The sequence below is a fragment of the Oncorhynchus mykiss genome, chromosome 18 (genome assembly GCF_057628025.1).
Source record: "Oncorhynchus mykiss isolate SJ-2025 chromosome 18, ASM5762802v1, whole genome shotgun sequence".
Taxonomy (NCBI): domain Eukaryota; kingdom Metazoa; phylum Chordata; class Actinopteri; order Salmoniformes; family Salmonidae; genus Oncorhynchus; species Oncorhynchus mykiss.
The window spans coordinates 20,631,585-20,659,536 of NC_143039.1; the positions used below are offsets into that span (position 1 = coordinate 20,631,585).

General features: G+C 42.8%; 4 protein-coding genes across 13 annotated transcripts in view; 2 read left to right on the top strand and 2 right to left on the bottom strand.

Annotated features, from left to right (window-relative positions):
• The first annotated feature begins 899 nt into the window (after positions 1–899).
• gp91phox (NADPH oxidase 1) lies at positions 900–8,541 on the top strand. 2 transcript variants are annotated; one of them, NM_001171859.1, is given in 13 exon segments: positions 900–944; positions 1,041–1,133; positions 1,754–1,864; positions 1,969–2,053; positions 2,180–2,328; positions 3,334–3,515; positions 3,731–3,863; positions 3,957–4,049; positions 4,278–4,531; positions 4,932–5,094; positions 5,650–5,796; positions 6,257–6,381; positions 6,538–6,655. In NM_001171859.1, coding segments are annotated over 13 exon segments (1,698 nt in total).
• Positions 7,651–10,594, bottom strand: LOC110495504 (dynein light chain Tctex-type 3). Its single transcript, XM_021570798.3, has 5 exons — positions 10,408–10,594; positions 10,030–10,071; positions 9,573–9,696; positions 9,319–9,396; positions 7,651–8,862 (listed from the first exon to the last, which is right to left on the bottom strand). The coding sequence occupies exons 1-5, from the start codon at positions 10,429–10,431 to the stop codon at positions 8,786–8,788; spliced, it is 345 nt and encodes a 114-aa protein (XP_021426473.2). The 5' UTR covers positions 10,432–10,594; the 3' UTR covers positions 7,651–8,785.
• A 141-nt stretch (positions 10,595–10,735) lies between these two features.
• Positions 10,736–27,757, bottom strand: LOC110495506 (X-linked retinitis pigmentosa GTPase regulator). 8 transcript variants are annotated; one of them, XM_090207700.1, is made up of 17 exons: positions 27,411–27,757; positions 25,823–25,948; positions 25,488–25,580; positions 25,002–25,064; positions 21,892–22,050; positions 21,549–21,698; positions 21,191–21,349; positions 20,725–20,880; positions 20,405–20,529; positions 18,428–18,625; positions 16,056–16,248; positions 15,705–15,817; positions 15,542–15,601; positions 11,939–12,088; positions 11,809–11,857; positions 11,551–11,675; positions 10,736–11,420 (listed from the first exon to the last, which is right to left on the bottom strand). In XM_090207700.1, the coding sequence occupies exons 3-17, from the start codon at positions 25,561–25,563 to the stop codon at positions 11,184–11,186; spliced, it is 2,013 nt and encodes a 670-aa protein (XP_090063826.1). In that variant the 5' UTR covers positions 25,564–25,580; positions 25,823–25,948; positions 27,411–27,757; the 3' UTR covers positions 10,736–11,183. The 8 variants fall into 8 exon arrangements, with proteins under 8 accessions (XP_090063826.1, XP_036807214.2, XP_090063825.1 ...); XM_036951319.2 differs by having other exon boundaries at positions 27,140–27,544; XM_090207699.1 differs by lacking the exon at positions 25,488–25,580 and having other exon boundaries at positions 27,140–27,508.
• LOC110495507 (tetraspanin-7) overlaps positions 27,564–27,952 on the top strand; it is a 30,462-nt gene continuing 30,073 nt past the window's right edge. For both annotated transcript variants that reach the window (XM_090207703.1, XM_021570802.3), the window contains exon 1: positions 27,564–27,699. The gene's annotated coding sequence lies outside the window, so the exon portion shown is untranslated. The remainder of the gene's footprint in view (positions 27,700–27,952) is intronic.

The following is a 27,952-nucleotide window of genomic DNA, read 5'->3' on the forward strand; positions in this document are numbered from 1 at the left end:
GAGTTAGATCAACATCTCACCATTTGTGGACTACTTCTTTGGAATACTTAATATTTCATGATATTTTCACTTAGTCTGACTGAAAAAGCAATGCAATCAAACTAGTTAAGCATAATGACTAGACATCATTATCTGATATAGGTTTAGTTTGTCTTTCATATTTTATATATTTACATACATTACATACGCATTTAAATATATACTTGTTTTTTTTAATGAAAAACTACATACAAGTTGATTAGAGATTTCACTTCTCCTGTGGAAATCATTCACTTCTGCTGCATAAAAGTCACTGTGTCGCCATGGAGAGATGACTTCCTTTTGGAAGAGAAAGCGGTCCAGCCGATGGTCAAATAAAGAAATAAAATACTGTCATGGTGCAATACCTGGGGATGACAAAAGAGGTTGCTACATGTACTTCCCTAATGAAATAGCATGCAGTACGGGTGCATCTCATACTGAAGTGGCTTCCTTTCCTTTCCTCCTTTCCTTCATCCCTACTAGGCACACACTGGTTGAATCAACGCTGTTTCCATGTCATTTCAATGAACCAAAGTGGAATAGATGTTGAATTGACGTCTGTGCCCAGTGGGTCTGCATATATGTCGTTGGATAGAGTTGGACAGGTTAAAGCAAATACCTGATGAAGGTAATCACCATGTTGCTTTCACCTTTGCTTTATTTTCAGATCAGTGCAGATGAGGAAGTTGAGAAGAAAAGAGGAAGCAGCATTAGACTATTGAGATGCACCCTCACTCACAGGGGTAGTGGTGGAAACCACATGTCCTGGTCTCTAGTCTATATAACTCAGCACATCACTGTCCCCCTTCCACTTTCCACTCTCTCTCTGTCTCTCTCTCTCACACACACACACACACACACTCAATCATAATTTCACCATGGGCAACTTTGCTGCCAACGAGGGACTTTCGGTCTTTGTCATTGTAAGTCTGTCAAATTAAATTCTATAATTACTCCACATTTCTGTTTTGGGGTGTAATGTCCTACTGATCTAACCAGGTGAATTGGGTCTGTTTTAGCTGGTATGGCTGGGAATCAACGCTTACCTGTTTGTCCAGTTCTACATGAACTTCCTGACTGAGAGATGGTTCTACACACGGGTCCTTCTTGGGGTAAGTTTGAGAACCAAAGTCCTTAGATTTTCTATTTAAGAAATGGAGGTCAGTTTAAGATTTCATACTCTGCTCTTAGTGTATTAGACATCTTGGCAACCCAGAACCAAATATGAAGTGCTGGCCTCTGGCCAACTGTTGTCATCTGTCAGCAGGGCCTGCTGTATTACATATTTAACACGTAGACCTTCATCCTTATTTGATTTTATATTTACATGTATATTGTACAGTTAGTAGGTCATTCATATTGAATATGTGTAGTCCATATTATGCCTAACCCCTCTTGTCTGACAGAGATTGAAACAAAAGAGGAATCACAAGTTGATGTGATATCTTTACTCTGTGGTTACAGCTGTGTGAATGACTGACTACGTGTTCCTCACAGGAAGCCCAGGTGGCTAAACTAAAAGTAGCAATGACCAGAAGTGAAACTGAGTCTGTACTTTACTCTGCGCCCCTCTCACTCCTGCTCAGTCCCTGAGGGCCCCTTTCAATTGAAACCAGTAACCAGAAGAAAAACAAAACAGATTCAAACTGTAAAAATGGTGGTGTTCGACGAATTATTCCCACTTCCTCTCCCTCTCCCCCTCTCTATCTAACCCTACTATCACTCCCCTCAGGATGCCCTCTCCTGGGCCAGGGCTCCTGCAGCCTGTCTCAACTTTAACTGTATGCTTATTCTGCTGCCAGTCTGCCGGAACCTTCTGTCCTTCCTGCGCGGCTCCATTCAGGTAACACAGACACACCCCGACCCTATTTAATTCAAATCTGTGTGGGTAGTCATCTATAAATAATAGCTGTATCACATTTTTTCTAACTTTTCCTACACGTTCAGTGTTGCAGTCGCACAGCTGCTCGACAACTGGACAGAAACATCACCTTTCACAAGCTGGTAGCTTACATGATAGCATTTCACACAGGTACCCTACTCACTCACTTAGTTTGCTTTACATTTGCCTTTGATTGTCTTCATTCGTCTTCATTGTTCATCAAACAGATGTCTCTGTACAGATTGTAATCTTTACTTTGCCTTTGTCCTTGCCTAGCGGTCCACATCATCGCCCACCTGTTTAACTTTGAGTGGTTCATGGGAGCCCAGCTGTACAGGAACAGCAGCTCTCTGCCCTTTGTGCTGTCCCAGATTGGCACCGGAGACAATGCCTCCTACCTAAACCCCATCAGGACTGACCAGACCGTGAGTATTCTATTAGCTACAGATTTTCATTGTTCATTATGTCTATGACTACCTAGGACACTGTGTTCATTATGTTTATAACTGCCTAGGACACTGTGTTCATTATGTTTATAACTGCCTAGGACACTGTGTTCATTATGTCTATGACTACCTAGGACACTGTTCATTATGTCTGTCACTGCCTAGGACACTGTGTTCATTATGTCTATGACTGCCGAGGACACATTGTTCATTATGTCTGTCACTGCCTAGGACACTGTGTTCATTATGTTTATAACTGCCTAGGACACTGTGTTCATTATGTCTATGACTACCTAGGACACTGTGTTCATTATGTCTATGACTGCCTAGGTCACTGTGTTCATTATGATTATAACTGCCGAGGACACATTGTTCATTATGTCTATGACTGCCGAGGACACATTGTTCATTATGTCTGTCACTGCCTAGGACACTGTGTTCATTATGTTTATAACTGCCTAGGACACTGTGTTCATTATGTTTATAACTGCCTAGGACACGTTCTAATGTCTTATGTAGTGCTATAAAGGCTTTAGGAATGCATAAAGTGTTACAGAGTATTCTGTATTTAATGTAGCTATGTCAAGAGGTCAGTTCTGACCAAGGACATAATGTTGACAATTGATAGCAGATTATGACAGAGAGGAATCTCCCAGCATAGAAATAGAATGAATAGAATGATAATGTATTTCTATGTTTTTCAGCCCATAACACACTATGACTCCTTCATTACTCATTGGCTGCCTCCTCTGAACAGAGAGACATAATATATGACTAAAACAGATCGTAAAATGGTCAGCAAATGTCCCACTTCTTGTAATATTAAAGCAAGTTCATTATGCTAAGTCAGAAGGAAGCATTTCTGAACATTACCGACTTCCCTAAATAGGTTGAGCAGATAGTCCCAAACACAGCCTCCACATTCCCTCCGAGGCAACAACATGACTGCATTACTCTGAAATCCCCCTTCTCTGATTGGGTCAGAACCCAACCATAGTGATGTTCACTACCATCGCGGGGTTAACGGGCGTGGTCATCACCTTGGCCCTCATCCTCATCATTACATCATCCATGGAGGTCATCCGCAGGTCATACTTCGAGGTTTTCTGGTACACCCATCACCTCTTCATCATCTTCTTCATCGGACTCGTCTTCCACGGCTTTGGGTGAGTCAGTTAAAATGTGTGCACATTCATTGTTTCTCCATATTACCCCGTTTGAGTCAGTTGAACATTTACCTACAGAGACATAACATATTATTAGCCTCATTTTAAGATATTAAAAGGGTTCATACATGCTTATAACAAGTAATAAAAGCATTATACCTGCAGGTAAAGCCCTACCGTTTTATTTTAAATCTCTCTAAAACGGTTTGCCACAGGCGAATTGTCCGAGGGCAGACCGCTACAAGTCTCCTGGAGAACAAGCCATCGCAGTGTGCAGATCAGTTTGAGTCATGGGGAAAGAACGGGACCTTCTGCCCTAAGCCAGAGTTTGCTGGGAACCCTCCTATGGTGAGCTATGACGGCTCGTTTTTTTTTTTACATGACTTAAGTGTGCTGCTTCTTTTTTGTAAAGAACATTTTTTCTGTCGGTTTCCTCTTCAGACATGGAAGTGGGTGGTGGGGCCTATGATCTTGTATGTGTGTGAGAGACTGGTCCGATTCTACCGCTCCCAACAGAAGGTGGTCATCACCAAGGTCAGTACTGTCCTTCAAGACAGCTTGTACACTCCCAACAGGCAATTTCTCTAACGGACAATTTCTTTTAGATTTAAAGCCAGTGTGATTGAGACAGTCGTCCTTGTTAGAAGGCAGCCCTGGCCAAGAACCAGAATCATGCACTATGCAGTTCACGTCTACTCATCCAACAGTTAGTTGTCTCTTTTGGCCTCCATCTTGTTTTTCTCCCATCCTTCTCCTCTCCAGGTGGTGATGCACCCGTCCAAGACCCTGGAGCTCCAGATGAAGAGGAAGGGTTTCAGGATGGAGGTCGGCCAGTACGTCTTCATGCAGTGTCCCTGCGTCTCCCAGCTGGAGTGGCATCCCTTCACCCTCACCTCCGCCCCCGAGGAGGATCACTTCAGCGTCCACATCCGTATCGTGGGCGACTGGACCCAGGGCCTGTACGAGGCCTGCGGGGGGGACAAGAACGAGACCCAGGAGGCATGGAAACTGCCCAAGTACGTGCTTGAATGCAGAGCTAACATTTTCTACGACCCCGTCCCCTTAACTAATCTTCGGTTAAATATCCATTAGGTTGAATGTCAATTAGGTTTTTGTACTGCTATTTCTGCACTTCATGTCCCTAGTTGACATCGTAGTGTAGTTAGTGGGCTGTCATTTAGAACGTGACGATGGGGTTGTAGTGTTTTCTTTTTACTGTGAAATAACGGTGAGGGGAAGTGCCACAAGAGAGGAAACGTGGTTTTCAGCAGTGGTACATTACAATAATCGCAACATTGTGTAATTGTTTAACCAGAAAGTATCCAGTATATTAGATTCTTTCATGTGTTTATCATATAAATGTCATTAGAAGACTATTAAACTGTTATATGACTGTAACTCTCTCCTTGGATGCAGAATGGCGATAGATGGCCCGTTTGGTACGGCCAGTGAGGACGTGTTTGGCTATGAGGTGGTCATGCTGGTGGGTGCTGGCATCGGGGTCACCCCCTTCGCCTCCGTCCTCAAGTCAGTGTGGTACAAACACATCCAGGAGAACCAGAACGTTTTCACCAAGAAGGTGAGAGAGGGGCTCTGTCTGTCTGGTTTATTGTCTTTCTAAATTGCAGTGTAGGGTACTTCCCCATTTCATTCCACCAATGTTTCAACTAAAATGTTCTTCATTCCATTGTGATCTGCTTTTCTATTTAATTTCATGAAGTGAGAGACAATCTCACTGCTATGAGTGCAATGTTCATTTATTTTCAACGTTTACATCGTTCTTTTAGGCTGCTCATTACTTCTTGTTATATGTCCAATTTGTGATTCAAAATTCAAAAGGGCAGTCGCACATCTGAGCTATCTTTGTTGCAGGTGCACGGTAACAGTTGAATAAGATGAGGAAAAAGGAGAAACCCGCACACTGCTCTTGATAGTATCACTGCTCTTGATAGTATCACTGCTCTTGATAGTATCACTGCTCTTGATAGTATCACTGCTCTTGATAGTATCACTGCTCTTGATAGTATCACTGCTCTTTATTAAGCTTCACGCTGCGGCCTCAAGGCCTTCCTCAGATCTTTGTTTTGTCCAATATGTGAAACGGACAATCTTTCTTCCATCTCCTCGATGCCAGATCTACTTCTATTGGCTGTGTCCTGAGACCCAGGCGTTTGAGTGGTTTGCTGACCTGCTGCAGTCTCTGGAGGGACAGATGACAGAGAAAGGCATGGTGGACTTCCTCAGCTACAACATCTACCTGACCCGCTGGAAAGAGACCGAGGTCAGCACACCACACTTTTCAGCAGGGGCGCAACTTTGGTTTTAGAAGCGGGGGGGGGGGGGGGGGGGGGGACACATCTTTAAAAAATGTATATATATCCAGTCAGAAAAAACGCATGGTCCTAAAGCACACCTTTGCCACATTTTGTATCACATTCCAATTATAAAACTGGGGGGACAAAAATCCAATTTCAGAATGTGGACCTCCCCCCGTTGTTGTGCCCCTGCTTTTCAGAGTAATACTGAAGAGAACTAACATTTTCTTAAACTCAAAAGACACTCCGATGTACAGATACACAGCACTAACACACACATATTTATGTTGTATGTACAAGGATGAAAGCTAAAAAATCTGCGTTGTCTCAAACTGAATAACTATTGCCCATAGATGAGAGTGGGACAATGAATAATCACAAAATTAAACTAAAAACGTTTTTTTTTAATTTTTTTTTTTACAAAAGGCTGCTCACTTCAGAGTTCACCATGAGGCAGAGAATGACCCTATCACAGGGCTGAAGCAGAAGACTCTGTATGGGAAACCTAACTGGGACAATGAGTTTACTACTATTGGGACAAAGCATCCAGAGTGAGTGCCTTTCAGCCTCTTCTAATCCAAATTACAGCCAACAGAAATGGCATAGTCCAGAGAGACACACGAGTTAGATGTACTCAAATTGTAAAATGTGTTACATGTATAGTTCACAACTTGTGGACTATTCGTAATTAATGTGTGTGTGTCCAGGAAAAAAGTAGGAGTGTTCCTGTGCGGTCCCACCCAGCTGGCTGACGTCTTGGAGAAGCAGTGCCTGTCTCACTCTGAGGCTGGTGTCAAGTTCATCTTCAACAAGGAAAACTTCTGAGACCCCAACACCCCTCCAAGAGTACCAATTATTCCTACTTTATCAAAGTTAGCTTTCAATATTGCTCAGACCCAGAGTATCCTCTGGCTTGTAAGCCGTTTCACATTCCTAAACTGTTGTTGTTATCCCCAACATAAACAATTAATGTTTTTTTATATGGATTCTTTGGGTGAATCACTTTTTTTTTTTTTAAACTTAAGTGCCCTTATCTCACACAACAGTTTATCAGATCATAGCAACAAAAATGGAAGTAAACTTCACTGTTCTAATGATCATGACCTTCCACACCCCTCCTCAGTGACATTTCACAATGGGTTTCTTGCACAAATCTGTGAAGAAATTCCCAAACCTACCCGCATTTACCACAGAGGCCAGAACGTTATTCTTGTTCTGCAATACAACATGCAAACACAGAAACTCTAGTGTCAAAACTCTCTAGTTCCACTTCCTCCTGTTTCTGGTGTTGTATTTACACGTTTGTATAAGCAAAATAATATGCATAAAGCTTACTTCATTTAAAAAAAACATTTTATTTTCACTGCACCAGGGATAGTCTACCAGACATTTTGCCTTTGCAGCTTTCTTCAGTGTGTAGGTACAGCAAACGTTTGTCTAAAATGAAAATGAGCAGCAACAAAAAGCTGTTTGGGATGTGATACTCTAGTTATCCCAGCTGCAGCTTCTCCTGCTGGACTCAATAGCAGCTGAGTGTTTCTGTAGGCTGGCCAAGTGAGTGATACATTTCAGCTACCAGTGAACACACAGACACTGAGTCAGTCCTATGTGTGTTCATGTGGGAGTTCAGCGTCTCTTTTTACTGAGGTCAGTCAAATAAACCTAAAGTGCTGGTGAGGAAAAGTCGTGCATCGTGTGGCTGATCAACTAGACTGCATAAAGTATTGTGATAACCCTTGGCTAGAGTTGTTAAATACCTATGGATCTGCATGGTGTTGTATTTGTGCTGCTTGATATAAGTTATACACAGACATCATAAAAAGGTTTAATTTGAACGTTTAATGACATTCAGCTATGGGTCCTACAGTCTATTGATGGCACCTTCCACCCCACAAAATTACAGGCATATTACCATTTCTATGGAACTTGTTCTTTTATTCTTCATTTGTTTAAAACAATGATTGCAACTTGAAATCGTGTCTGTATACACTATCCTGTGATCGGTTTACATAGCATTTCCTAAAGCAAGTTGATCTGATCTGTGATGTAAAATAATGTACATAATAAACACTGCTTTTCCTCACCCTATACCAAGGAAGTGGGACAACAGGACTAATATAAGCACCCACCAAAATAATGACTTATTCATTATAAGTAAAGCCAACATAGTTGGAACATTGGTATCGTAAGGTAGCAGCTTTGAAGCCAAGCTGTCATAATAGGAAGATTTCAACGGATGCATTTAAAGTCAATGAATAAAGTGTCTTCGGGGTAGACAGCATTTCAACCCATCCAGAGCATTTCACTAGATGCAGTAAATAGGTCAATGGAACGCAGACCGTGGGGATTGAAGGACGCAGGATCGGGGCACATTCAACAAATCTGATCTAACAAAGTAGATATTTGTCAAATCCGTCATGATTGATGTATTGTAACGGGCCCACAATGTGGTTACTAAAGTTCGATTTGGATATATTTGGCTGTTTTCACTGCATAACATTTAGAAGTTGTCCCTTTTCAGGTTTAGAAGAAGTGACCGCTAAATGCTAACTCCCATTCCTATAAGCTGGTAGCATAGCTAGCATACAGAAGTCAGTGGTGGTCGTCAGTCGTTTCTTCTTCTAGTATTACATTGTTGGGTTTTGAGTTTGCAATAAAGGCATTTCACTGTACTTGTGCATGTGACATTAAAAATGTGACTCTTGATGACATGAACATGTCTTGTCAAATAACCACATTTTTCTGGAGGGCAATTAGGAGAGTCGGGATCTTTCCTACACGCATTTCCATTGTTTTGGTCGAGTTCCATTGACCCCTTTACCACATCTATAGCCGTATCGCTGCTTGTCCCATTCAGCATAGAATGTACAGTGAGCTACTGATTACTGAATACCTCCCCTGCAGGATGGGTGAAGCATGGCACCTTCTATAAGCAGTATCAGGGTTGGTCCTGGTCTAGGGGGTTAAGGCCACAGCAAACACACTGACCACACAGTACATGGTGCGGTTCTCCCATTTCACTGTGCAGCTCCCTGAGAGAAAGGAACAGACAGTGCATGAGTCAGTTTGATAAGCAGTGTTTCCTAGGCAGCTGGGGAGGGCTGGTTTAGTGAAGAGACATGTGGTTCCACCCCAAAGCGCCGCATGTCATGATGACACCTGTTTTGTTGAATGAAAGAAGATTTGAGATAGACAAGATAGCGGCATACACATTGATGATTACTTCATGAAGTTAAACTTGTTTTTTTGAATAACGGCGCATTTACTAAATTAAAACACCACCTGCCACTGGACATTTCATAATATACATGTTTGGCTGAATCAAGAATGAAGTATCGCCAAGTTAAGGTTGGTTGAAAATTCTCTGTGCTACCAAACAGTACTCCCAGTAATAGATACCAAAAATCTTTGGTTAAATATCATTATCTGGTGTAAGAATTTGTAACTAGGAAACCCTTTGAACTGAGCAGTGGTGGATGTTATTTTACCATCAGTAACAGTGTCCCAGTAGCAGGAGTTAGCTGTGTGGAGACCAGCACCACTCTTCTGCATGACAGCACAGCTAACTGTAGAGAGAGGAACAGGCAGGGGTCAAATTATGATCATCGTTAACAAAATATCAGTAAGCAATTGTGTTTTTTCACATGTTTTCCCACCATTGGTACCATACAATAAGTTTGCATGCTGGATTTACAGCAAAATTAACAAGTCTGTGTTCAATAGGAGATGAAGGCAGCCATACCAATGTACTTGTATGACTTAGTCTGTTTGACCATCAGGGTGAGGGCTTGCTCCACAATCTTGGCTGTCCACTGGTTCACCGTGTCCTGTCTGTAGCTCTCTTCTCCAATGATACTCTGAATACACTGCAAGACAGACAGTTTGGACACAGACACACAGACACACACACACATCTGAGAAGGCTGGCCCCTTTAGGCATGTGGGGAGCATGGGACCTGATGTGAACAGTGCTGTATTCAGAGTCACGTCTATACTGGGGATATGAGTGTTTGTCTTGAGTAACCAGGGGACAAACAGACTGCGAGACTGGATACTGTTTCACATGATACCTCACTGTAAATTTACACTTAGTAATAGCTAGCTAAATCTATATTTCAAAATCCATCTTAAATATCCATATTCCCATTTGGTTATCCAAACGTATTGATGCTGAATCAATAGATAACGTTAGTTGTTACCTCTTTCACGGAGTTACTGGCCTCTTCAGAGTTGAAAGAGCCCTAGAAACAATGATGTGTCAGACTTGCACTGGCATCTCAACTCATCACACCTTTCACTGCAGTTAGAATGGTCAAAACTCTAGGACTAAAACTGAAATGCAGTAATATCAAGGGAGTTAGGTAAATGCTGTAACGCAGAGATCGTCTAGGTAGTTTAAACTTTAAACAGTATCTAGCTAGTTGTCTTTTCCACTGTAATTGTATGGCTATTTGGCTAGCTAAGAAGATAACTCGGCTAGCTAACAGGCGTTGTTGTGCCAGCCAGTTAGCTATCTATCTACATTCTGGATTTCATACTCAAGAGACGAACGAAATAGTTGGTAGCATATTCAGTACCTCTTCACCAGAAAATTCCTCCATTCTCGCCTTCTTAAAAGTGATAGAAATAGCTGTTTTCCAGTGAAAATCTGGTTGATAAATGTTTGAGATTTCCTGTTTGCCGTCACAGGTGGTTAACGAGTGGAGGGAAGCAGGTCACAGCCCCAAGAAATGACCTGAGGTTCTGTGAACACTGCCAACTAGCGGGCGAGCCTTAGAATAACACAGGATTAAAGAGGACGGCGCTTTCCAGCAATCTCGTTGCATTAAAGTGAAAAATGATCAAAGCTTTCACATAAAGTTGTTTTACTAGTATCCAAATCATGAGATGATTGTCACACCAGCACCAAGTTCAAACGGTTTATGAGACGATGAAAATAACATATCAGAACACACACAGATGTCATATTTCCCTGAAAAACACACAATAAGGCTACATTTAAAGTGCAATTGTGCATTTGGGATATTTCAGTCAGCAATAAATAGTGTATCCTCACAGTTTAACACACACAACTACGTTATAAAAACACAATCAAAACACACTGTGGTTAATTAAAGACATTTTTGCGCACGTTAAATACAAGTATACACATTTATAATACACATTTATAATACACGTTTCGCATATGGGAAGTTTGGGAACTGAATGTCAATAAATAGGTCACTTTGTGAGAAGTTCGCTAGTGTTCAAAGTGGAGTGGTTGTTTGTTGTGTACAGTCAATGTGCATCCTCTTCAAGGGTTTATTGGTTGTTGGCGCTGCCAGTCCAGTTCTCCAACACCCAATAAGTGGCGTCACAGTAGGGTGCAGGTGGTAGAGCGGGCACCTCTACCACCAGAGTCCGAGGGTGCTCTCAGAGGGGGCTGGGCACCACTAGCGCTGGTCTCTGATGGATCTCTGTTCTCCAGCCCTGCAGAGGGACCCTTGGCACTGGCAGGCAGCTCCCCCATGCCGGTGCCCTCTGCTGGGGCTTCCGCACTGTCCTCTGTCTGCTTGGCTTTGGAGGAGGACAGGCGTTTGAACAGCAACAGCTGAGGGCCGTAGAGAGGAGAGAACACAGTGAGATCTGACCTACTCAATCACTGACAATCACATAGCTTTATGACGTGGTTTTCTGTTGTTTAGCTTATGCCTCTTTGTTCCAATGACTTTCTGTCATACCTTTCTGTTGGTCCTTGGTTGATTCTTGGGTTTCTCCTCTGTTGTTCGATTCTGCAGCTGAGTGCTGGATGCAGAGCTCTCCTCTGTCGGAGCCAAAGGACTGGGCTGACCTGAGTCCTCTGCAACTATACACAACAGACACTTCATGATAATCCATCCACCCGTAGCACAGAAACAGTAAAGCATTAACCACATAAATAGTTCAAGACAAAGTTCACCTGTTTGTCAGACATTTCAGAACATCTCTTCTATGCTCACCTTTCTGCCCACCGTCTGGGAGAGTTTCTTCTTTCACACCCTCTGGTCCCTAGAAAGAGGGAATTCTGTTTTAGAAGTTAACATACAGGTCCTAGATCTGTAGATTAGGGTCATCGGTAGGGTAGCGTACCTGGACGGGTTCTGCTGTGGACTGACCCTGTAATGATTGTACCTCCATGTCCTCAGATTTCTCTTTCTCCTCTGCTTTGTTGTTCTCCTCCTTCTCTTCTTCTTCTTCTTCTTCATCCTTATGTCCTTCCCCCTCTTCAGCTCTTAAATCCTGCAAAAAGGGATGAGAATGAGTGGGGCAGACTGGTTAAAACAAGCGATAGTAAGTTAGGTAACAGATACAACTTAGTCAGGGGAGAAACTGCACACTGGCGCACACACACACACACACACACACACACACACGAGGGAGAGTCGGCACTAAAGAGATGTGAGGAAGACTAGAGGTGGGAGCTTCACATTGGATATGGATAGTGGAGTCACAACAGGGAGCTAAGGGATTACAGACAGGGATAAAGGAAGAAAAGGGATCCCACCTGCCACTGGAACAGTTTCATGCAAACAGCACTATGCATTCATGTGTAGAGAATGTGTTCAACACAAATGATATCATACGTGGTGGGACTAGTTCTTGACACTGATTTTGATAGTTTTAGAACAACAAATATTTATTTAAACATAAATAAAACTATTTTGTAATATTCATTATATCAAACAAATCATGATAATGAAAAAATTTAACAAAATCGTTGGAGGGCATGCCTGGAAAATAGTAGCTACTATTAGTAAATTGTCTTTACAGAAGAACAAAGTTGAAAGGGGTATTTAAAAAAAGCATTTTAGCATCAAATCTTAACTGCCATGTAAAATGGTAAAGGACTATACAAGGAGATTGAAAGACAAGGCTGTGGACATTCAGTTGATACAGTAAAACAAAATGGAAGTCATGAATAAAAACAGTGAGACTGTAAAGGCAGTTGATATACAGTAAAACAAAATGGAAGTCATGAATAAAAACAGTGAGACTGTAAAGGCAGTTGATATACAGTAAAACAAAATGGAAGTCGTGAATAAAAACAGTGAGACAGTAAAGGCAGTTGATATACAGTAAAACAAAATGGAAGTCGTGAATAAAAACAGTAGGAGAAAAATCTAGTTATACAAAAAGTTATGGGTTGTAAAAAGGCATTATAATGCTCAATTAAGAGTGTTCCTGAGAGAAGTTGACAGACAGCACTGGTTTGGAACAGAACAGATAGGGCTATCATTTGAGATTGAGGTACTGAGGTAAAACATTGTCCCAGAACTCTTCCCCTTTCCCTGACCTCTGTTTGGACCCGTTACGTCTGGCCGCAGCATTCTGATGACTCTCCTGGCCTTCATTAGCTTTTCCTTTGTCAACCACCTCTTCTTCCTCCTCCTCATGTTTACTCTCCTCCTCCTCCTCTCTGGCTTCATTTTCTTCTTTCTCCTCCTCTTTTCCTTCTTCTTCCTCACCTTCACTCTCCTCCTCCTCCTCCTCTCCAGGTTCTTCTTCTTCCTCATCATCACTCTCCTCCTCTCCAGCTTCTTCCTCATCTTCACTCTCCTCCTCCTCTCCAGGTTTTTCTTCTTCTTCATCATCATCTTCACTCTCCTCCTCTCCAGCTTCTTCCTCATCTACACTCTCCTCCTCATCTCCAGGTTCTTCTTCTTCCTCATCATCTTCACTCTCATCCTCCTCTCCGGCTTCTTCTTCTTCATCCTCCTCTTCACTCTTATCCTCTTCTTCCCTCTCCTCTGCAGTACTGCTCTCTTCCTCTCCTTCCTCCTCTGCCTCTGTTCCACTGCCTGCCTCATTCTCATCTTCCTCCTCTACAGATCCTACACTCTCATCCTCACCTTCTTCCTCTCCATCTTCTTCATCCTCCTCTTCATAATTGGATTCCTTACTCTTGCTCTCAGTGTCACTATGCGATACTTCCCCACTCTCTTCCTCCTCCTTGCTCTCTCCGCCCCCTTCTTCCTCCTCTTCCTCCTCCTCCTCTCCCACACTCTCTCCCTCTCCTCCCACTGGGCTACTTGTCCCGTCACCCTCCTCCTCTTTCTCTGTATCCTCTAACTCACTTTCGTCTCCCTGATCTGTTTCAGTCTTACATGGCTCATCTCCTCCCTCGCTCTCCTCCTCTAATTCAGAGATCCCTCCATCCTCCCCCTCTACCTTCACCGTGTCATCATCCTCACTGTTTTCCTCATCTGTCACCTCATCACGGCTCTTGGCCACTTCTTTTCCACCCCCACTTTCTGCCCTCCTCATTCCAACCCCTCCCTCACTCTCTTCCTCTTCACCCTCACTCTCCTGCTTGGCCGGTGTCTGATCGTCGCTGCTCCCTGTCTCGTCTCCACTCTCCTCCCCTCTCCTCTCCTCCTGTTCTCTGTTGTCTGGGGGACCAGAGTAGGACCTGCATTGCTCCTCCTCCACCCCCTGATCAGAGCTCCCCTGGGCGGGGATGATATTGATGCGGACTGCTGTTCTCTTGCCTCCTGGTTCGGAGGCCATGGATGCAGATGACTGGCTCCAGGAAGACTGGGCGTCCTCAGCACTCTGTCTGTTGAACCTCTGGGCCCTGCTCTGACTCCGGACTGACTCACTGTCTGAGGGAGAACCAAACTGTCCGGCTGTCACTAGCCCCACACCTGACCCCAGAGAGGACACTCCGGTCAGTAAGCTGCGCAGCGGTGTCTGTTCAGGTGGTTCAGTCTTGGGTTTGCTCTTTTCTCTTTCTGTGTTTTCATTCGTAATTTTTTGTGGCACTTCAGACACCAGGTCTGGTTCAGTTGTCTTGTCCACAGGCAGTGCATCCGTTAGCTTAAGGCCTTGTGAATGTCTGCCACTCTTTCTATCTGGTGTCCTCCTAACAGCTACATGTTGACTTTTCACCTTTGTAGATATAGAGTTGACCTCTAAGAGAGTATTTTTGACCTCTGAACTTTGACCTTTGGCTGTGCCCTTTATTTGGATTGCCTTAGAATCCACGACAAATCTCTCCCTCACTTTTCCCTCAACTGCTAACAGTTGTTTTTTCTGTGCGGACGGACAGGGTTTGGACTTGGCCGTGCTAATGTCCCCTATGCTGGATGGCTTGGCAGGGCCAGCCTTCAGCTCAGCAGGCTTTATCGCCTCCAGAGCCACAACGAGGTTCTCCTTGCCACTGCCTTTGCCCTGGGCAGCCCTGTGGCGCGGTCTCTTCTCTACCACCAGAGACCTGTCACTGGAGCTCCTCAGCAGCTCTGCGGGCAGTGCCCCCCACGGGGTGGGATCCACCCTCCTAGGGGTACAGAGTTCTGGCTGTTCCTCAGCCTTACCATGCCCTTTCACAAGCTTACCCTTCCTCTATCACCAGCGCCAGGAAGCAGAGGATGAAGAAAATATGAAAGAGTTAGAGGAAAATAGTAAACATGCAGAGAAAACAGAGTGAAGAACTCAATAGAGCTCAACGCTGAAAGAAAAACACAGGCAGATGGTAGATAGTCACTGTAAATGGTACAGGGAAGCAGAATGGCTAGCGTGACGTAAATGAAAGTGTATGTCCCTGAGTTCCTCAGTCAGACCGTCCCTTGTTCAGAAAGACATATTGATAGTGCCGAGTAATTTTGCAAGGAGCTTGCTGGTCGGTGCGCAGAGGCTGCTTGATCATAATTAGAAAACTCCTTAGTTGACAGTTATGCTGTGTGTGCATCTTACCTTCTGTACAGGGGACAACATCAACGTCTTGTCACTGGGGTCCATTTTCATCACATGAGTCTGCCACAAAGAAGAGACTTGTGTACAGGACCTTTGTGATAACTTCTGTATGAAAGCTCCACAGAATGTACAGGACAGAATTGGGTCAGAGTTGGTGACTCACCATGTTGAGGAAGTCCGTGGTGTCTCCCAGATCTTTAACACTCTCGTTGTCCATCATGTTCTCCACAGTGCTGCTGTCTCCCTCATCCCTTCCCTTCTCAGCTGACCTCTTTTCTGCCAACAACAAAATATCACAAGAATCTTTTCACTTCTTAAAAAGGAGTATGTAGGCTCAAGAGAAGTTAGGAGAAATGTGAACAGTTGCATTGTGATGTGATAATGAAAAGGGACCATGCTAGCTGTTGAAAATGCAATGCTTCACCAAGGAATATGTGTGTTTTCTAAATAGTTCAACAATCGAAACAGATATGCCTGCAATGTAATGTAATGCAATGTAGTTCAGTGTAGATACCCTTCTTGTTAGACCCAGTGCTCCTGTGTTGGTGAATGCCGTTGTGCACCTTTCTGTTGGTTAGCTCCTTGGGGGGCAGACTGGAGGGGATGGTCTGGCTGGACACGGGCAGGGGTGCGGAGGTATTGAGGTGTCCGGACGTCAGGGGGGGCAGGGTCCGGAACATGAGCCCAAACTGCTCCGGGGAACGCTCCTGAAACAGAGAACACAGGGTTAGTTAGCTGTGTTAGCTTAGCTAGCTTACTTATATCCACTACTTGTTAGGCCCATGATTAGGCTCCATGTTGTTACTTATCTCCACTACTTGTTAGGCCCATGATTAGGCTCCATGTTGTTACTTATATCCACTACTTGTTAGGCCCAATGTTGTTACTTATATCCACTACTTGTTAGGCCCATGATTATGCTCCATGTTGTTACTTATATCCACTACTTGTTAGGCCCATGATTAGGCTCCAGGTTGTTACTTATATCCACTACTTGTTAGGCCCATGATTAGGCTCCATGTTGTTACTTATATCCACTACTTGTTAGGCCCATGATTAGGCTCCATGTTGTTATTCATCTCCACTACTTGTTAGGCCCATGATTATGCTCCATGTTGTTACTTATATCCACTACTTGTTAGGCCCAATGTTGTTACTTATATCCACTACTTGTTAGGCCCATGATTATGCTCCATGTTGTTACTTATATCCACTACTTGTTAGGCCCAATGTTGTTACTTATATCCACTACTTGTTAGGCCCATGATTAGGCTCAAGGTTGTTACTTATATCCACTACTTGTTAGGCCCATGATTAGGCTCCATGTTGTTACTTATATCCACTACTTGTTAGGCCCATGCTTAGGCTCCATGTTGTTACTTATATCCACTACTTGTTAGGCCCATGATTAGGCTCCATGTTGTTACTTATATCCACTACTTGTTAGACCCATGATTATGCTCCATGTTGTTACTTATCTCCACTACTTGTTAGGCCCATGATTATGCTCCAGGTTGTTACTTATATCCACTACTTGTTAGGCCCATGATTAGGCTCCATGTTGTTATTCATCTCCACTACTTGTTAGGCCCATGATTAGGCTCCAGGTTGTTACTTATATCCACTACTTGTTAGGCCCAATGTTGTTACTTATATCCACTACTTGTTAGGCCCATGATTATGCTCCATGTTGTTACTTATATCCACTACTTGTTAGGCCCATGATTAGGCTCCATGTTGTTATTCATCTCCACTACTTGTTAGGCCCATGATTATGCTCCATGTTGTTACTTATATCCACTACTTGTTAGGCCCATGATTAGGCTCCAGGTTGTTACTTATATCCACTACTTGTTAGGCCCATGATTAGGCTCCAGGTTGTTACTTATATCCACTACTTGTTAGGCCCATGATTAGGCTCCAGGTTGTTACTTATATCCACTACTTGTTAGGTCCATGATTAGGCTCCAGGTTGTTACTTATATCCACTACTTGTTAGGCCCATGATTAGGCTCCATGTTGTTATTCATCTCCACTACTTGTTATGCCCATGATTATGCTCCAGGTTGTTACTTATATCCACTACTTGTTAGGCCCATGATTAGGCTCCATGTTGTTATTCATCTCCACTACTTGTTAGGCCCATGATTAGGCTCCAGGTTGTTACTTATATCCACTACTTGTTAGGCCCAATGTTGTTACTTATATCCACTACTTGTTAGGCCCATGATTATGCTCCATGTTGTTACTTATATCCACTACTTGTTAGGCCCATGATTAGGCTCCATGTTGTTATTCATCTCCACTACTTGTTAGGCCCATGATTATGCTCCATGTTGTTACTTATATCCACTACTTGTTAGGCCCATGATTAGGCTCCAGGTTGTTACTTATATCCACTACTTGTTAGGCCCATGATTAGGCTCCAGGTTGTTACTTATATCCACTACTTGTTAGGTCCATGATTAGGCTCCAGGTTGTTACTTATATCCACTACTTGTTAGGCCCATGATTAGGCTCCATGTTGTTATTCATCTCTACTACTTGTTATGCCCATGATTAGGCTCCAGGTTGTTACTTATATCCACTACTTGTTAGGCCCATCATTAGGCTCCATGTTGTTATTCATCTCCACTACCTGTTAGGCCCATAATTAGGCTCCTTGTTGACAGTGCTAAAAGGTGAAGGACGTCTAGTTAGGGATCTCCTTAGAGAACCAGGCCGCTAACATTAAAACAAACACTGACTCAATAGTTTCAGACAACTATCTGAGGAACTAGACCGCATCATCCCAGGGACATGTGGCGGTTCAGGGACTGGATGTTGAGACTCCCAACACTCCCACTTTTACATGTGTGGACCCCCAGGCCAGTACCCAGTACCCACCCTCTCTCTCCTCCTGACCCGGGCAGAGAGGCTACTGTTCAGGATAGCAGGGGTGGAGGTGAGGGTGTCCCCTAAGAGCTCTGTGTAGGACTTCTCCATGTAGTCCTCTGTGACATCATTCTCCTCCAGAGTCACTTCCTGACAGCTCTTGTCTCTGGGCTTGGCTAGAACCAGCATGTGGCAACCTCCGCATGTCACCTGGAACAAAGACAACATGTAATTGACCTGAATCTTGCACTAGACAAAATTATAAGATAAGACTGGATGTCCAACTATCATCACTTTTTTACGCATTCAGGGAAAAATCTAAACTTGAGATAAATTTGTCATCAGCCATGCTATGATGTCAAAGTGAAATTCTCAAATTACAATTCAGCCTTCAGTTGAAAACACGAGGCACAGTTGAAGTCGGAAGTTAACACACTTAGGTTGGAGGCATTAAAACTCGTATTTCAACCACTCCACAAATTTCTTGTTAATAACAAACTATAGTTTTGGCAAGTTGGTAAGGACATCTACTTTGTGCATGACAAGGGTAATTTTTCCAACAATTGTTTACAGACATTATTTCACTGTATCACAATTCCAGTGGGTCAGAAGTTTACATACACTCAGTTGACTGTGCCTTTAAACAGCTTAGAAAATTCAAGAAAATTATGTCATGGCTTTAGAAGCTTCTGATAGGCTAATTGACGTCATTTGTGTCAATTGGAGGTGTACCTGTGGATGTATTGCATCTTTGCTTTACATCATGAGAAAATCAAAAGAAATCAGCCAAGACCTCTGAAAAAAATGTAAGACCTCCACAAGTCTGGTTCATCCTTGGGAGCAATTTCCAAATGCCTGAAGGTACCACGTTCATCTGTACAAACAATAATATGCAAGTACCAACACCTTGGGACCACGCAGCATCATGCATTCTGTCTCCTAGAGATGAACGTACTTTGGTGTGACAAGTGCAAATCAATCCCAGAACAACAGCAAAAGACCTTGTGAAGATGGAGGAAACAGGTACAAAAGTATCTATATCCACAGTAAAACAAGTCCTATATCGACATAACCTGAAAGGCCACTCAGCAAGGAAGAAACCACTGCTCCAAAACAGCCATAAAAAAAGACAGACTACGGTTTGCAACTGCACATGGGGACAAAGATCATACTTTTTGGAGAAATGTCCTCTGGTCTGATGAAACAAAAATAGAACTGTTTGGCCATAATGACCATTGTTATGTTTGGAGGAAAAAGGGGGGGGGGGGGCTTGCAAGCTGAAGAACATCATCCCAGCCGTGAAGCACGGGGGTGGCAGCATCATGTTGTGGGGGTGCTTTGCTGCAGAAGGGACTGGTGAACTTCACAAAATAGATGGCATCATGAGGAATTTAAAATTATGTGGATATATTGAAGCAACATCTCAAGACATCAGTCAGGAAGTTAAAGCTTGGTCGCAAATGAGTCTTCCAAACGGATAATGACCCCAAGCATACTTCCAAAGTTGTGGCAAAATGGCTTAAGGACAACAACGTCAAGGTATTGGAGTAGCCATCACAAAGCCTTAACCTCAATTTGTGGGCAGAACTGAAAAAGCATGCGCAATCAAGGAGGCCTACAAACCTCACTCAGTTTCACCAGCTCTGTCAGGAGGAATGGGCCAAAATTCACCCAACTTATTGTGGGAAACTTGTGGAAGGCTACCCGAAACGTTTGGCCCACGTTAAACAATTTAAAGGCAATGCTACCAAATACTAATTGAGTGCATGTAAAACCTGAGCCACTGGAAATGTGATGAAATAAATAAAAGCTGAAATAAATCACTCTCTACTATTATTCTGACATTTCACATTCTTAGAATAAAGTGGTGATCCTAACTGACCTAAGACAGGAATTTTTACTAGGATTACATGTCAGCAATTGTGAAAAACTGAGTTTAAATGTATTTGGCTAAGGTGTATGTAAACTTCCGACTTCAACTGTACATACCGCTTGGACGTTGTACTTGAGGAAGCGTGGACAGAGAGTGGGCTTGAATTGATTGGTGAAGTTCTCCTCTCCCAGACCCAGCTTCCCATGTCTCCCGTCCCCAAAGGTATAGAGAAGACCATTGTCTGAAACCATGACAACTACATGTCAGTCAACTTAATAGACGCGGGCAATGTTATCATGGCAAATGGCAATGGAGTTTATCCATAAAATGCTAGTACCACTGTTGTATAACAGTTTGCACATTTACAATGTCTCTGTAACATTTTCTGAATTATAACTGTTTTGTGGTGAAAATTGTGTCCGCTAAGCCTGTTTACCTGTGATGACAGCAGTGTGGTTCTCCCCACACATCACCTGTCGTACTCGGCCCTTCCTGAAGTGATCCACCGCTCTGGGCAGCCTCGCCTCAAAGATGAAGGTCCCCTGGCCCAGCTGACCAAACTGACCCAGGCCAAAGGTGTACAGGTCCTCCTCTAGAGTCAAATGAAACACAGCGCTACATGGTTAACCCACTATCTCCTGATGCTTTGTACCATAGAGAAAAACCCCAGACAGTTTCATTACGCATATAAAACAGAAAAGTAGTACACAACCACAAACAGGCACAACAAAATCTTATAACAATGTGCATTTAGACTTTACACAACCTACCTTCACTATTTGGATAAATACGAGCATTTTAAGGACACTTTCAAAGTGGGACCAAAACCTGTTCATGGGACATGCTGAAAGCCACAGCCTTGTGAGAGTCAACTGTCCACTGGTTGACACCAAGATGCCTACCTGTCACAGCCACGGTGTGCCCGCCTCCACATGCCACCTGGGTCACCTGGTCTGTGATGCCCTTCACCAGCTGGGGCATGCGGTGTCCATCGAGCTGACCCGTGGCCAGGCCCAGTTTGCCGCTGTCGCACTCCCCAAATGTGTACAGGCCCCCGTCAACTGTGACAAAAGAGATTCCCTGTTGATTAATTACATTAACATATTTACCTATTTTTATATCTATATCTATACATTATTCTACCAACCCAAGAAAAATGTTCATACACAATGGGGTAACTCCCTATTCCTACAAAGTTGTGGAATCATGTGACCTGCCACACTGACAGTGCTGAAGTAGGCTATGCCATTGTCCCCTCACCAGTGACGAAGGCAGAGTGGTAGTACCCACAGGACACCCAGGCCACTGGCCGACCCACAGTGACCTCCTGGGGGGTCAGGGCACTGCTCTCCTTCCCCAGGCCGATCTGCCCCTCAGTGTTGTCACCCCACATGAACAGCGTCCCACTCTCTAGAACAAGGACATCATCACCGTGATTATTTCCAGCAAAAACCAGGTGAGGAGGAGCAACAGAAATATAGACAGTTGATAGTAAATTAGTGCAACTCTGGTCTATGAAGTAAAAATGTTTGTCATCAATATGAACCAGAAGACACTCATAGTTGTAACTCAGAGGTTGTGACTTATAACGGGAGAGTCTTACCTGTGAGGGCAGCAGAGGTGTTGGAGCCGGCAGCAAGCATTTTGATTGGTCCATGTGAACTGAAGAAGTCCACCAATTGGAAGGCTGTCCTCTCCTCACAGTCTCCCAGACCTAGCTGACCTTCATTGTTTCCACCGGTAGAGTACACGTTTCCCCGAGCTGTGGACAGGACACACTCAGTCTCAGTTCTACTACCACAAGGATTATAATATAAAACATTAAAAGGCAAAACTTCACTTTCCTGTGTTTATTTATTTATATATACACACGGTCATAAGTTTTAGAACACCTATGCATTCAAGGGTTTTACTTTATTTTTACTATTTTCTACATTGCAAAATAATAGTGAAGACATCAAAACTATGAAATAACACATATGGAATCATGTAGTAACCAAAAAAGTGTTAAAGATAATCAAAATATATGTTCTATTTTAGATTCTTCAAAGTAGCCACCCTTTGCCTTGATGACAGCTTTGCACACTCTTGGCATTCTCTCAACCAGCTTCATGAGGTAGTCACCTGGAATGCATTTCAATTAACAGGTGTGCCTTGTTAAAAGTTAATTTGTGGAATGTATGTCCTACTTAATGCATTTGAGCCAATCAGTTGTTTTGTGACACGGTATGGGTGGTATACAGAAGATGGCCCTATTTTGTAAAAGACAAAGTCCATATTATGGCAAGAACAGCTCAAATAAGCAAAGAGAAACGATAGTCCATCATTACTTTTAAGACGTGAAAGTCAGTCAATACGGAACATTTCAAGAACTTTGGAAGTTACTTCAAGTGCAGTCGCAATGAGTCGGTTTGTCCAAATCTTTGACTGGTACTGTATGCATGTATGTATGTATGTATGTATGCATGTATGTATGTATGTACAGAGGGCCAAAAAAGTATTTAGTCAGCCACCAATTGTGCAAGTTCTCCCACTTAAAAAGATGAGAGAGGCCTGTAATTTTCATCATAGGTACACTTCAACTATGACAGACAAAATGAGGAAAAAAAAAATCCAGAAAATCACATTGTATAATTTTTAATGAATTTATTTGCAAATTATGGTGGAAAGTAAGTATTTGGTCACCTACAAACAAGCAAGATTTCTGGCTCTCACAGACCTGTAACTTCTTCTTTAAGAGGCTCCTCTGTCCTCCACTCGTTACCTGTATTAATGGCACCTGTTTGAACTTGTTATCATTATAAAAGACACCTGTCCACAACCTCAAACAGTCACACTCCAAACTCCACTATGGCCAAGACCAAAGAGCTGTCAAAGGACACCTGAAACATAATTGTAGACCTGCAGCAGGCTGGGATGACTGAATCTGCAATAGGTAAGCAGCTTGGTTTGAAGAAATCAACTGTGGGAGCAATTATTAGGAAATGGAAGACATACAAGACCACTGATAATCTCCCTCGATCTGGGGCTCCACGCAAGATCTCACCCCGTGGGGTCAAAATGATCACAAGAACGGTGAGTAAAAATCCCAGAACCACACGGGGGGACCTAGTGAATGACCTGCAGAGAGCTGGGACCAAAGTAACAAAGCCTACCATCAGTAACACACTACACTGCCAGGGACTCAAATCCTGCAGTGCCAGACGTGTCCCACTGCTTAAGGCAGTACATGTCCAGGCCCGTCTGAAGTTTGCTAGAGAGCATTTGGATGATCCAGAAGAAGATTGGGAGAATGTCATATGGTCAGATGAAACCAAAATATAACTTTTTGGTAAAAACTCAACTCGTCCTGTTTGGAGGACAATAAATGCTGAGTTGCATCCAAATAACACCATACCTACTGTGAAGCATGGGGGTGGAAACATCATGGTTTGGGGCTGTTTTTCTGCAAAGGGACCAGGACGACTGATCCGTGTAAAGGAAAGAATGAATGGGGCCATGTATCGTGAGATTTTGAGTGAAAACCTCCTTCCATCAGCAAGGGCATTGAAGATGAAACGTGGCTGGGTCTTTCAGCATGACAATGATCCCAAACACACCGCCTGGGCAACGAAGGAGTGGCTTCGTAAGACGCATTTCAAGGTCCTGGAGTGGCCTAGCCAGTCTCCAGATCTCAACCTCATAGAAAATCTTTGAAGGGAGTTGAAAGTCCGTTTTGCCCAGCAACAGCCCCAAAACATCACTGCTCTATGGGAAATCTGCATGGAGGAATGGGCCAAAATACCAGCAACAGTGTGTGAAAACTGAAGACTTACAGAAAACGTTTGACCTCTGTCATTGCCAACAAAGGGTATATAACAAAGTATATAACAAAGTATTGAGAAAAACGTTTGTTATTGACCAAATACTTATTTTCCACCATAATTTGCAAATAAATTAATAAAAAATCCACAATGTGATTTTCTGAATTTTTTTCTCATTTTGTCTGTCATAGTTGAAGTGTACCTATGATGAAAATTACAGGCCTCTCTCATCTTTTTAAGTGGGAGAACTTGCACAATTGGTGGCTGACTAAATACTTTTTTGCCCCACTGTATGTATGTATGTATGTATGTATCACTATGTATGTATGTATGCATGTACACTACCGTTCAAAAGTTTGGAGTCACTTAGAAATGTCCTTGTTTTTTAAAGAAAAGCACATTTTTTGTCCATTAAAATAACATCAAATTGATCAGAAATACAGTGTAGACATTGTTAATGTTGTAAATGACTATTGTAAGTGGAAATTTATTATTTTTTATGGAATATCTACATAGGCGTACAGAGGCCCATTATCAGCAACCATCACTCCTGTGTTCCAATGGCACGTTGTGTTTGCTAATCCAAGTTTATCATTTTAAAAGGCTAATTGATCATTAGAAAACCCTTTTGTAATTATGTTGAAGCTGAAAACTGTTGTTCTGATTAAAGAAGTTATAAAACTAACCTTCTTTAGACTAGTTGTGTATCTGGAGCAGCAGCATATGTAGGTTCGATTACAGGCTCAAAATGGCCAGAAACAAAGAACTTTCTTCTGAAACTCGGTAAAAGGCCTACTTAAAGGCATAGTCCTTGCAGGACACAAAGAGTCAACTTTCACTTAGTAATATGATCATAATTTGGTACATGTCATCATTTATATTGTATCTGTGGTCATAACTGTGTACTTACAAGTGTAAACTATAGTGTGATTTCTTCCACAGGCTGCAAGCCGCACCTTTTCAGACTTCAAAGCTTAGAAAAAAACAAGAATGAGAAAGACACCCATTTTCAGATTGCAATCAGCCACAATAGCAGGACAACCCTCTCTTTCGATCCTCTGCTGCCCTCCTGCTCGGGAGATTAGATTATTCCAGATTACAGACCCCTCCAGATTGGGATTACAGCAGTGACAAATCTCTCTTTGTCTCCTGCTACTAGTATACCCATTCACAAAACAACAGCATCATTACTTAGTTTAAGCCACAGAAAATCCAACTAATTTTGTGGGGGAAAAACATCATTGGACATTTGATTTCAGTAGCTATATTGTCTGTCGTCGTCCCCCACTCCCTCTTGTCTAGTACATTCAAGGAGAAATAAGCAGCTGTGTATGACAGCAATACAAGAGAGTACTGCTTTTGACCCAAAACAAAGGGAGAGCAAATTTAGACCCACCTTTCACACAAGTGGGCTTGTTCACCATGGTCTTTGATCCCAAACCCAGCTGACCCCAGTTGTTACTGCCAAACATGAAAAGCTTGCCATTCTCTGTTGAAAAATAAATAAATAAAACCACTTGAGAAAGCTACAGGAACAGCGACATTAATACTAATAGAAGCTGCAGTTGAGCAGCATTTCATTTGCATAAAAATGTATTTGAAATGTGTGATAGGTGTGTTAGCAAATTATTTGATCTTACTTCAGATGTTGCATGTTCTTCAGAATTGCAGGCCCATTTTCATATGGCTCTGATCACTACCATCAATTTGAAAACGTAATCAGTCACTGACCTGTTATCAATGCTGTGTGCTCATCCCCACAGGTGATTTTCAGAGGTACATCATTTTTCAGCCAAAATTTACTGGGGACGTTATCTGCAAATTTGCTTTTTCCAAAGGTGAAGACTGCTCCCGTTTCTGTTAGAACACAAACAACATTGATCACACTTCAAACAGCTAGATAGCCGGCAAATAATACACAGTCATGGCTAGATGGGATACAAATTGACGTCAAATTATGCATTTTTAGCTAACCCTAACCCAACCTTTGATTTTTTTTATTTAACTAGGCAAGTCAGTTAACTACAAATTCTTATTTACAATGACCGCCTACCCCGGCCAAACCCGGACGACGCTGGGCCAAAGTTGCGCTGCCCTATGGGACTCCCAATCACGGCCAGATGTGATAGAGCCTGGATTTGAACCAGTGACTGTAGTGACGCCTCTTGCACTAAGATGCATTGCATTAGGCCACTGCACCACTCGGGAGCCCGAAAAGTTCCAATACAGCCATTTTATTTTTTATCTCAATATCAAATAATTTCTGGGTAACAATGAAGTACCTTAATGTGATGGTTTTCAATTAAAATAGTCAAAAATAAACAAAAATAGTTAGCAAACACTAGCAATTTCTCAAACAATTTTACTAGGACTGTCGGTGTGGTCTGAATGGGGAGGGGAAAACTGAAAAAACACTAGCTGTTATTGGCAGAGGTTTGGAACTCTTTCTTATTGGTGTTTTAACTAATTTACCCCCAAACTCCATCCCACCAAAGCAGGCTGAAATTACAAGCGTGTTTTTTCAAACAGCTAAAAGGACATTGTCATTATTTCCACAATTTCACAGTATTATTGCAACCTCATAGTATGGAAATATATATATATAAATAAAACACTGGGAAATCACGTTGTTGGTTGCACTGGCCCTTTAACCCAATTCTCATAACCTGCTACTCAAAGTCCACTCTGATATAAACTGTATCCCATCTAGTCCAAACAATAATACACAACTAGAAGCTAATTTAGATAGCTTACTACCTGTTAACCACATTATCAAAGATACTGATAACTTTTCCCTTTTTCCTGTGACATTCTCCGTGACAGACGTAAACAACGGCGCACATGGAGGTTGTCCCTTGTTGCCAGCTTGTTAGCTAATTTTAACTAGCGTTGTCTTGCCTGGCTACTTTGCTCATGCGTGATAGTTTATGTTAGCTAGCACACTAGCTAACGTTAGCAAGCGATATATTTCATGTTCATTCCGAAACATTTTCAAACGGGTGAATAATGTTAACTAGTTAACGTTAGCTATATAGCGAGCTATCTTACCAGGTATCTCGTCTTCTGTCTCCCCTGCCATCGTAGTGTCAAATCGGCTTAGCAACTACACTACACAGGGTTAGCTGCTTCTATGCGTGTTGTGTGTTGTTTTCGTCCGAAACAACCCGGATGTAAACAAAATTTCACCTGTAGCAACCAAGGCTGCGTTTCATTTTGATTCGAGTCGCATCCTCCCCTGTGTCATTTGTTCAGTCCCCCTCGCACATCTGGGGCGTCTGTTGAAAGCAAATGTCAGAAATAATGTTCCCTTTTTGCTTACATTTATCCAGTGGTCTCAGATCTGAAGGGGAATGAGGCAGGGCAGACGGGAAGAGGCATATTATAAACTGAAAACCAGCCCAGGGATCAACTTCTATTGTGCAGCCATACGTTTCGTTCCCTTAGTCAACGAATGGTTGCGTGCAACGTCATCGATTGTGTCATCGACTGACAGATTGCTATAACATTATGATGCGGTTAGCTGATTTGTTAAACACCTATCCAGGCGTTGTAAGATGTGGCAGGCGTAAGGAACACCTGGGCAGAGGAACGTGCCGACAGATAAGAGGGTAAGGTAGTTACCGGTATTTTTTGTGCGGTCAGTGCCAGGGGTGTATTCATTAGTCGGATACCGTTTACTCCAAACGTAAAACCAATAGTTTTTATTGGACAAATTCAGTTAGGCATCTCCCCGTTTCGTTCAAACCGGTTTTGCAACAGACAATCAACTGAATCAACTAATAATACACCCATGGTCAAAGATGGTTTTTAACTCTGTGGCTAGGTTTCCCTTAGTCTGGCAAAAACACCTAACTCTCGAAG